Consider the following 11,678-nt stretch of genomic DNA (forward strand, 5'->3'; position numbering starts at 1 on the left):
TGTAGGAAATAGGAGACATTGAATCAAGTCACACAAAGGATTTGACCCTCAAAAGAGTTGTTGGAGCAGACATGATTTGACCCCAGAGCAAAAGACTCGACCCCAAACTCCTAAAATGGAATCCTAAGCTATTTTAAAAGCAATATCTTCGTTTGTAGACCTTCAAATTGTGTAAGCGATCTACCAAAATGAGTACCAATGCGAGAAGAGTATTTTGAGTATTTTTAAAAAAATTATCAAATTTTGACATGAACTAGGAGCCAACCTAAAAACAAGTAACAATTCATTTTTCAAACTGAGACTTGATCCTATAAATACTCATATTGTCTTTAGCTTTCAAAAAACTCAGCCACAAAATTTCAAAGCCTTCTTGTCATACTCATTAGTCTTCTTGTGCTGAAATTTAAAAATTGAAGAATCGAGGTATTTAACTTGAAGTTTTTGGTTCTTCCAACAAGCTAAGTATATAAGCTCTACTTTTACATATATGCTGAAGATCTTATTTGTCAATTGAAGTTTTGATTATATCCTTTGATTGAGATTTTTTTCTTCATTAACAAAACTTTTTTAAAAGGATTAGTATCAGTTCAAAATTGCTCTTATTAATGTTGTTAATCAGATTGGTAGTTTCACAGAGGAAACTTGTGTATACTATAATAATTTTTATTAGCCTATAAAGGGGCAATTATGAGCCTAATCTTTGGTCAAATCTAGATAGATTGACTAGCTTTAATATTTCTAAGTGTTTGTACAAAAGAGTTTTGTTGACCATAAGTCTCAAAGTGTTTGATCAAGTGCTATAATAGAAGCGATATGGGTTTGAGTTATAGATGACTTTTGGCTATACTTAGTGGATACTTTAATTCTAGGGCAATAACTTTCTGTGAGTGGAGTAGTAATCTGAAATAGTAATTATGAACCACTATAAAATTTTGGAGTTGTGGAGGTGTTCATGCAAAAAGTATTAAAAGCTTATAATCTGTAGTAAACCTTTTACTTGAACTAAATCGTTTTAGAAATGACCCTTAATGTGCCACCTTGACTGTTGGAATTATGGTTTCAAATATATTGTTTATAAAATAAAATTACCATGATTCATATGGTGTGGGGCCCACTTCTAGATGCTTTGTCATTGGATGTTCAGTACAGGGAATAATGGCCAGCACATCCCCCTGTAGAGGTAGATTAAATGGGTGCATTGACTTAGTGGACACATCCCTTGGGAATAAGGAGATGTGTCTCTCTTGAGGGGATATATCTCTCCTGAGAGGATGTATCTCTTCTAAGAGGATGTGTCCTTATGAATAGTCATTAGTGCTACACCCTTTGAAAATCTATAAATTCCTCCATGGTCTTACAAGTGAGGCTAAGACAATTTGCACACCCAGTCTGGCTGAACGGGAGCAAACTTATCACTTGTAAACGAATTATAAAAGGTTATCTTGTGCACTTCAAGTTCTATTTATATTCTTCAAGATAAAAGGTACGCTCTCTTTATTCTTCTTATTTCAATTCTATGATATATGTATGGTTTTCATGATAATGGAATTATGGAGGATTTAACTATTTTCTATGATGTTTATATTATTATTAGACATCAAGTCTAAGAAATACAAGTGATTAATGCCTCTGCTGGTATTATAGAGATAGATTATAGGTTTCTATATTTTTCCATAATTGTTTTTGTATTTTTTGGCTATTTATTTGTGAATGGAAATAAGCCTAGATTTTGCTTATTGGGTTCTGGCGCCACAGGCGGGCCTGCTGGTACTGGCTGTGCGGGCCTGCTGGTGCGGGCTACTGTGCGCGGGCTACTGTCCACGGGCCTGCTGGTGTAGGCTTGTGCGGTCTGGGTCAATAATGACCCAAAACCATGAACCAAACCGGGTTATTGCTGGGTTTATTTTTACCCAGAATTGTATTTTGAATAGAATTTCCATGTTATTTGGCTATTTGAAGTATTTATAATTAGTGTTATTGCTTGCCTTGTTATATATTTATGTATTTGTATGTGAAAATTAACTTAATTATATAATTCGAAAAATCCCCAAAGGGTAATGCATTTTGTATAGATTAAATTAATTTTATGTGTGTTTATTTTGAGTATAATTTGTTTTATGAGTTATACTAATTTTATTATATGATTAGCAAAATCCCCAAAGGGTAATGCAAATTGTATAATTAGATTAGTATGTTGTAAATTTATTCATATGAATCCCCAAAGGGTAAGTATGAATTAATTTATTTGTTTGTTTATTGGTTTGTGATTGTTGGTTGTTTATCATGTGTGGAATGATTTGCCTAGTAACTTTCATGAATCCCCAAAGGGTAAATGGGAGTACTAGATGGCTGAAATGATTGTATAATTATGTATGTTCTCCCAAATATTGAAATATTTTCTGGATGACAGGAATATCTAGTAGTGGACATAATTTTGCTGAGTCCCTAAAGAAAAATGTACTTGATAGGACTAATTATGTGAACTGGTCACAACGGGTTGACTTAATGCTACGAGGCTATAGGTTTGATAAGATTATCAAAGTGGATACTCCTCCTCAAAGACCTTCCCGAATAAACTACCCTGATAATCTGAAATAGTATAAGAAGGACCTTAGAAAATTCAAGGAATGGGATAATGCTAATGAAATTTCTAGGTCACATATTCTTGGGGCTCTAAGTGAGACTCTCTTGATGACTTATTTTCATGTCCCCACTACAAAAGAGATTCTTGACCAGATTGAGGCTAAATATGGTAAAAAGTGGTCTACTCACATCAATAACTTATGGCAAAAGTTCACTCATGCCAAATGGGAAGAAAATGTTGATGTGAGAAAATATGTAAATAACATGTTTGCCATGGCAGATGAGTTACAATATCATGATAGACCAATGGATGAAGAAACTAAAGTGGTCACCATTATCAACTCTTTACCCAAATCTCTCAAATATATTCAAGACTTTTATTCTTTGTCCAAGACAAAGTGGACTATATTTGATTTGGTTAATATGATCGACCACTAGTCCAAAAGACTCAATCCAAGTATTGAGTTAGATAAACCTTCACCTAGTGCTAACGTAGTTTTGAAGCCGAAGAAAAAGAATTTTAAGAAGAAGGGAAAAAACTTTCGATTTCAAAACTTTAAGGACAAAAAGGTCAATCAACAAAGGGTTGAAGTACATGCAAATCAACGTGGTTGCTTCTTCTGTAATAAGCCAGGACATATAAAGAAGTATTGTAGGGCTTTAAAAACCATACAAGAAGGGCAACAGGAGAACACCAGTGAGTCCTTATCTCTTGAAACTTGTACTATTTATATCAAGCCTTTTAGTTGGTGGGCTGATTCTGGTGCAACTGTTCATGTATCGAATGAGTTGCAGGGCTTCAAGGAGCTAAGAAAGATTGAGGACAAAACAAGCTTTATTTACATGGAAAATGATGAAAAGGCCATTGTAGAAGGTGTGGGAACTTACCGGCTAAAGCTTGTTGATAATAAGTTTTTTTTATTTAGAAGATTGTCTTTATGCTCCTTCTATGAGAAGAAGTCTATTATCTGTATCTTGTCTTAAGAAACTTGGATTTACATTTTACTTTGGAAATGGAAAGTTTCTTATGTTACAAGATGATAAAGTTATTTTGAGAGATTTTCGAAATTCTGGTCTATATCAATGGCAACTTAGTGGAAATATGGTGTTCAATGTTTCTACTTCTTCGGATATTAAATAAAATAAATTGTATTTGTGGCATTTACGACTAGGGCATATAAACAAGGATAGAATTACAAGACTTGTGACACAAGGATTATTGAAAAATCTTTCCCATAATGATTTTCTTATTTGTGAGTGTTGTATATATGGGAAAATGACAAAAACACCTTATGAGGAATGGTCAGGCAAAACTCATTGTCTTAACCATTTTAAAGTATGGGGATGTGTTGCTCATGTTTTAAAACTTGATCCTAAGGACAAATTGAAGGCTAAGACTCGAAGATGTTTATTCGTTGGGTACTCTGAATATTCGAAATGATATAAGTTATATGATCCCAAGGAGAAGGTGATTATTGAAAGTAGACATGTAAAATTTATTGAGGATAGATTTGATTGTGATGAAGATTTAGGTACGAAGTCTCACTTGGAAGAATGTGTTGAAATGTCTTCTTCTGTATCTCCTTCTAATATAGAGAATTCCACCCAAATGGATATTCGAAGAGGGACTAGAGAAAGAAAACCTAGTCAACTCCTATCATCTTCAGATTTTTATACCTTTGCTGGAGAAACTTATGAAAGAACAAGGTTGAATGAAGATGTTACTGATCCTGTTACTTACAAGGAAACACTCCTTGATGTGGATTCCGACAAGTGGAAGTCGGCAATGGAAGAAGAGATGGACTCTATGTATAAAAATGAAGTTTGAAAACTTGTTGATCCTCCTACATCGGTTAAGCCCATTAAGTGCAAGTGGATTTTTACAAGGAAGAGAAATGTTGAAGGTAAAGTTGAAAGATTCAAAGCTCGTCTTGTTGCCAAGGGTTTTACTCAACAATACGGGATTGATTATGATAAAACATTCTCTCATGTTGCAAGAATATAGTCTATTCGAGCTCTCCTGACATTGGTAGCATATTATGACTATGAGTTGTTCCAAATGGATGTTAAAACCGCTTTTCTAAATGGAAATTTGGATGAGAAGATTTATATGGAACAACCACGTGGATTTGTTAGATCTGGAACTGAAGCAAAAGTGTGTAAGTTGGACAAGTCTATTTACGGTTTGAAACAAGCCTCAAGATTATGGAATATCAAGTTCAATAAAGCAATTACAGTGTATGGTTTTACTCAGAGTCCAGAAGATCACTGTGTTTATATAAAAACAGTGGGAGATCGCATTGTTTTTCTTACTTTATACATAGATGATGTTTTATTAGCCGGGAATGATATTCAGTTACTCCAAGGTATAAAGACATGGTTGTTTCAGACATTTGATATGAAAGACCTTGGGGAAGCTTCTTATATTTTTGGCATTAAAATTCTACGAGATAGATCTTTGCGAAAATTGAGTTTGTCTCAAGAGAAGTATATCGACACTCTTCTCGATCGGTTTCACATGTCTAAGTGTATACAAGGTAAAGTACCTTATGATAGCACTAAAAAGATGAGCCATGTGGATTGTCCTTCTTGCCTCAAAGATAGGTTGGACGAATCTAAGTATCCATACGCTTCTGTTGTGGGGAGTTTTATGTATGCTCTTATATGTACAAGACCTGATCTTGCTTATGCTGTTGGGATTCTTAGTCGGTTTCAGGCTAATCCAGGTTTCACTCACTGGGAAGGGGTAAAATGGGTAATGCGCTATCTAAAAATAAAAAAGTCATATGCTTTGACTTATCAAGCGGACAAGTTGGAATTGGTTGGTTATTCCGACTCAGATTATCAAGGATGTGTTGATACCCGAAAGTCTACTTCTGATTTTATCTTTATGTTTGGCGGAGGTGCCATTTCTTGGAAAAGCAAGAAGCAAGACTGTGTCGCGCAATCAACCATAGAGGTAGAATATGTAGCTATGAACTTAGCTACAAGGGAGGTTGTCTATCTTCGCAAATTCTTGCGAAGTCTTCTAGTGGTAGACTGTGTGGAGTGACCTATTCCTCTCTTTTGTGATAATGCATCTGCTATTGCTATCACGAAAGATCCGAAGTGTCACTCCAAGGCTAAACATATTGAAGGGAAATACCACTACATTCGAGACATGCTGAGGAAGGAGGAAGTTGTTATTTATAAGATATCTTCTTCGGATAACTTAGCCGATCCACTAACCAAGTGTCTTCCCGTGACCAGTTTCACTTTCCATGTGGGGAACATGGGTTTGATTTGTTTATTATTTATGAGACCAAGTGGGAAAACATTGTTTTGTATGCATTGTGGTCTCAATGATTTGTAATACTATGTATATCATGACATTGTAATTTATATTTTATGGAATGATTTTGAAAGAATGCATATGCTTTTGTGTGATAATATGAGTACTCAGTGTATGCCTTGAAATTCAGTTTCCCTATTAGGTATGTACTTGTACGTGTATATGTGAAAGTCTCAATAGGGAATGACGGTTGAGTCTCTAAATTGTCCAGGCCAATGGGACTGCAAAGGCACAGTTTCCTTTACGGCTAATACTTATGCTGGTATAGAGCTTTACCCTGAGTTCCTCAGGTACTGAGTATGCTATGGACGGTGAGATGCCTTGATGTCCAGCTTTTCTATTAGGTATATACTTGTATATATATATGGAAGGGTCTCAATAGGAAGGTAGGGTTGGATGTCTAAATTATTCAGGCCTATGGTACTGATTAGGCACAGTTACCTTAGTGCCTAATACGCGAACTGGTACAAAGCTTTACCCTGAGTTCAGGTCCGAGTATGCTATGAATGAAGACCGCTGAATTGGCAAATTTGACAAGTATGGATTTGGTTTATTCCCCAGCCTTGGATATCTAAGATATATATTGTGTAGGCCCGGGTTAACTACACATGTATATTAAAGTGTTTAAGGTAATGCATATGGTCATGGTATGATTTTATGTGTCAAGATTGATTTTTTATGTTTTTTCGAAAATCGGAATTTGAAATGGATTTGAAACCAAGTGGGAGTTTGTTGGAATTATGGTTTCAAATATATTGTTTATAAAATAAAATTACCATGATTCATATGGGGTGGGGCCCACTTCTAGATGCTTTGTCATTGGATGTTCAATACAGGGAATAATGGCCAGCACATCCCCCTGTAGAGGTAGATTAAATGGGTGCATTGACTTAGTGGACACATCCCTTGGGAATAAGGAGATGTGTCTCTCTTGAGGGGATGTATCTCTCCTGAGAGGATGTATCTCTTCTAAGAGGATGTGTCCTTATGAATAGTCATTAGTGCCACACCCTTTGAAAATCTATAAATTCCTCCATGGTCTTACAAGTGAGGCTAAGACAATTTGCACACCCAGTCTGGCTGAACGGGAGCAAGCTTATCACTTGTAAACGAATTATAAAAGGTTATCTTGTGCACTTCAAGTTTTATTTATATTCTTCAAGATGAAAGGTACACTCTCTTTATTCTTCTTATTTCAATTCTATGATATATGTATGGTTTTCATGATAATGGAATTATGGAGGATTTAATATCTATTTTCTATGATGTTTATATTATTATTAGACATCAAGTCTAAGATTGACATGATCCTTACAAATTCCTATTTGAATGAAAATCACTTGTAGGATATCCCAATTACCCCTTTCCTACTCAAATAAGAGACATCACCTGTAGGGGCCAAATAATAAACCCTTCATTCATTCTATTCTCTGTTCAAATAAGAGTAATGTCAATGAGGATCTTTTTCTTGCAGAAAGTGCAGGTCATATCAGTTTCCATCATGTTACACTTTTAGTACTCGATGTTCTCTGGCTATTTCTCATTCCATTGTCTTTCAATGTCATGAAATATACCTTGATTTTCCCAGGCAATGCATGAGGAAGAGCTTTTGCCCCTCCTGTACTCGAAGCTAGAGTGCCTGCTTATTATCATATAGTTACAGTTCGGGCAAAGAAACAGTTCCCACTGAAATCACCTTTAGCTTTACTCTGAAATGATCCTCTTCACTGAAAAAGATGTGTCAGGCTATAGGCCTCTCTGGCGAAGCCAAACATTAGAAGGGGCAATTAAAACTTCAGCTCTGCCTTGTTAGACCCAAGGCATGCGTTGACAGCTTCTTCAACAGTGAGAAAGATCCACTCTGAACTTATCTTTTCCACGAAGTTGGCTAACTTCAGCTTGTGAATCACTTGCCATCTTGGATTGGCCATGGCTAGCTGGAAGCAAACGCCACGTTGTTAATCTTAAAATTTTTGAGAACAGTAAGTGATTCTGGGTAAGTTTGGTTTACCTCTACTCCATGAGAAACCAACTTCTTGTGCAGTTCTTCTAATGCCTGGATCCCAGAAGTGTCAATGTTCATGACATCTGGAATGGCACTTCATTCATTAGTCAAAATTAGATGATACTTCAAATGGTAATACTGAAACTAGTATTACAATGAGACTTACTTGAGAGGTCAATCACTACTGCACAGATTTTCTGTTCTGCATTTTCCTTTGATTTGTCTTCTCCCTCACTTAAACACCTTGTAATCCTAAAAGGGTAGGTGATCAAACATAAAATAAATTACACCATTTACATCTACTCCGCCAAATTTAGATAGATTTATTTGTTTTTTCATGGTGATAATACCTTTCTCTAATAAAATTGGCATTGATGAAGCACAATAGAGCTGAGTCAATGCGGATCATTAGCAAGCCTTCAATTTCCGTGACCATAGGGTATTGCTTTATGCTGCAGAATATTTCTGTCCCTGGGATTCTTCCTAACATCTCTATGCCAGGCCAGATCGAATTTAAGAAGATCTTAGCAAAAGAGATTGTTATCTGCAACTCAAAACACTTTTGTTAGAATAAACTATATTTTCCAGAATTTTGATTGGTTGACCTTGAAGTCTCAAGATGTTTCTACAGATTTCCAGTTCATAAACACATGATAGCTGAATAAAAAGAATAAGAATTCAATCTCTTGAATAAAATCTTACAGCGACTAAGAGCCCAATCTCCACAGAACCAAATAGAACACCAATGAAAGCTCCCATACAGGTGAGAAAATCTAGTTTGTCAACTTTCCAAATGGTATAAGCTTCCTTAATGTCGATAAGCCCAGGCAGAGAAGATAGAATAATTGATGCAAGAATGGCAGTTGGAGTGTAATATAACAGCTTAGTAAGCAGCTCCAGGGACACAAAAACTGTAATGGCCATTACTATGTTGGAAACTGTAGTTTGGCATCCAGCACTGAAGTTTACTGCTGTTCTAGAAAATGAACCTGAAAAAATTGATCAAATGGATGAAATGGTTGGGAGAGGTACTTCAAGTCAGTCACTGAAAGGTGAATGAATAAGGATTGAAAGTAATTATAGTAACATATATTACTATGGTTTCAAAATATTTAGCTGAAACAACTAAAGAAAACTCAAAATCCCATGACTAAATGAATTCATAACTGTGCTAAAACATGTGACTGAAACAAATTTCTCCCTCAATAATACAGAACAACTCCCGTATGAACTGGTGTTAAAAATTCACCTGTGGCCACATAGCAAGAACTCAAAGATCCCACAAGGTTCATACAGCCCATGGCTACCAGTTCTTTGCTCCCATCCATCTGATAGCCTTTTATAGATGCGAAAGATTGACCGACAGCAATTGCTTCCTGCCACGAGTAGATTGAGTTACATCCATTCAATAAGCTAATTAGTGACTAATAACAAATGCAAATGAAAGAAGGGTTATGTTAAGACACACAGTGAGAGCAATGGCGCCAGAAACTAATCCAATTTTCACAACTTCTCGAATATAAGGCCCAGTAAATTGCAGTTCATGAACTGAACTTGGCATAATCCCTCCTTTAACATGCTTTACAGTATTGACACCATGCTTATCTGCTCTGGTCGAAGCAACTATTGTGGTAGACAGAATAACGGATAGCAATGGAGCAATTGCTGATATCCAGAAGAGTTTCTTTTTCCTTCGCCCCTGAAATTTGAAGAATTATTGTTATTGGATATTAGATTTCAAATGTATGACCAGATAGGGATGGGAATACATTATTGGACTTACCAAGAATCTGGCTGCAAGGATTAAGATCAGGAAAGAACACCCAATGAGAAAATTGTTTGGGTTCCACTGAAATCATTAACACAAGAAGTCGCAGTTTAAACCTGAACATAAAGATTATACTAACACATGAAAGCTGACAGACTCTGATTCAATGTTCTAACTACCGGATTCTTCTCCGCTTTAATACCGAACCATGGATGAACTAAAACTTACAGGAAGATGAAACGAGTTGAAAACAGATTTCGAAACAGAGACCACATCAGTTTTGTTTGTGAAATGAGTGATCCCGAATAGTCCTTTCAGCTGCTGAAGGCCTATCACTATAGCTGCTCCTCCCATGAATCCAACAATCGCAGCATGCGATAGAAAATCTACAAGAAAGCCCAGTCTACAACAACCCAAAAAAGAAAAAAAATCTAACCGTTTTAATCAATAAATATATGAAGAGCTCAAATAATAGAAAAGCTGTTAAGCCCAGCAGTTCTACCTGAACAGTCCAAATGTTGTTTGGAACACGCCAGCAAAGAAAGTTACAGTGAAAACAATCTGTCTGTAGGCACCAGGATCCACTGAAGGGTCCACCAGTTTTTGAATCATGGAGGACAATAGTAGTGAAACCACTGCAACTGGACCAATAGCTAGCTCTCTGGAACTCCCCATGACAGCATATATAAGCGGTGGAACGATGCTAGTATCTAGTAAAAAAAAAATCCATAGTCCCAAATGAGACCCAGTTGAAGTAGGAAAACTTTCAAAGCTTCCTAAAAATTCTCAAGTTGGTAGCAGGCTACAGGGATGAAACATTGGCTCGCCATTGGAGAGAAACAAACATACAGTAAAAATGCAATACTGGGAACGTTCTTTTTCTATAACAAAAGATAGCAAGAAGACTTACAAAGACCAAACTGAGGATCAAGCCTTGCCAGGTTAGCATATCCAATACTCTGCAACAGAAGTTTAAGACTTAAAGAAAACATATAGAAAATCTTAGCCAAATGCTTGTTTAGACAAGTTGGAACTCTGCTCACCTGTGGGATGCTAAGGCTTGCCAGCGTTAAACCTGCCATTAAATCACTCCTGAATTTGCCTCTATCATACTGACATCCCCATCCAAGGATGGGAAACAAGCCTCTCAGGAAAAGAAGAGCCCGTTTTGACGTAGGCTGCTTCTTGGCCACAGAGTACTTGTTTCTTGGAGCAAGAAAAGTCTCTCTAACCGAATCCATTAGCTCCTGCCATAAGCTCGGAGGCTTGGGAGAGTTCAACACCCATCCCGCGGTCGAGGTGGGAGGATTGCTCTCCACGTCGAGCTCCTCCTGAGAAGGTTCATTCGCTGATGAACCCATTTCTGGTGGGAAGTGCTTGGGAGAACTCCCGAGTCCTCCTCACAGAAATAAACCAACGTTTACCAGCCCATTGCCTGACTTTACGAGCTCATCACGGGTTCGTTTCATGGATGGAAACGGAACTCCAACCTCAAGTTTGCTTATTCTTAGTACGCAGAAAGCAAAGATATGTGAAGGCGATGAAGAGCTGCCTCATGACAGGCATCAACTTCTTACCTCAGCCTGTAATTCGATCAGTGATGTTATTTCTACTTTCGAGTAGAAAAGGTAGCAGAGTCCGGGCTTGACTCAATGATTGCTGGGCGTTTATTTTCAAATGTTATTCCCATTCTCAGTGGGGCAGGCATCAGTACGTCGCTGATCTCCTGGAATCTCTTCAGCAACTTGATTCTTCTCTAACACAAGGCTGTCCACAAAAAGAGAGAAAGAAGACAGATGAAGAAAGAATGAAATAACAGCCCCTTAAATTTGGCCAAAGTATGAAATGACATGTCGCTTGAGTTGCTGCAGTAGTCTCTCTGTTACTAATATCTACCACCCATGTAACACTTTTCCATTATTTCTTAGACATGTATATATATTCCTCCATGAACTATGTAGTTTTTTACGTATTTGTGGCAGTTCTTGTTC

At 36.8% G+C, this 11,678-nt stretch overlaps 1 protein-coding gene across 1 annotated transcript; it reads right to left on the reverse strand.

The window, feature by feature from the left end:
* Positions 1-7,319: 7,319 nt before the first annotated feature.
* On the reverse strand, positions 7,320-11,251 carry LOC137936104 (low affinity sulfate transporter 3-like). The gene is made up of 12 exons (XM_068780653.1): positions 10,731-11,251; positions 10,598-10,646; positions 10,190-10,397; positions 9,916-10,090; positions 9,703-9,768; positions 9,388-9,618; positions 9,169-9,295; positions 8,622-8,908; positions 8,270-8,463; positions 8,086-8,171; positions 7,926-8,002; positions 7,320-7,851 (listed from the first exon to the last, which is right to left on the reverse strand). Exons 1-12 carry the CDS (start codon positions 11,046-11,048, stop codon positions 7,702-7,704), a joined length of 1,968 nt encoding a protein of 655 aa, XP_068636754.1. The 5' UTR covers positions 11,049-11,251; the 3' UTR covers positions 7,320-7,701.
* Positions 11,252-11,678: the final 427 nt, after the last annotated feature.

This window comes from Aristolochia californica, unplaced genomic scaffold, assembly GCF_029961685.1.
Source record: "Aristolochia californica isolate CCGP_79_NKW_82.1479 unplaced genomic scaffold, dmAriCali1.0.hap1 SCAF_7, whole genome shotgun sequence".
NCBI classification, from domain to species: domain Eukaryota; kingdom Viridiplantae; phylum Streptophyta; class Magnoliopsida; order Piperales; family Aristolochiaceae; genus Aristolochia; species Aristolochia californica.

What these genes read in the sequence shown, in the direction of transcription:
- LOC137936104 (XM_068780653.1), bottom strand. Translation starts at nt 11,048, where the DNA reads ATGGGTTCATCAGCGAATGAACCTTCTCAGGAGGAGCTCGACGTGGAG. An exon ending in CAAGCCTTAGCATCCCACAG is followed by an intron (nt 10,647 to 10,730) that starts GTGAGCAGAGTT and finishes CTTCTGTTGCAG; the next exon opens with AGTATTGGATATGCTAACCT. An exon ending in GCCAATTTTATTAGAGAAAG is followed by an intron (nt 8,172 to 8,269) that starts GTATTATCACCA and finishes CTACCCTTTTAG; the next exon opens with GATTACAAGGTGTTTAAGTG.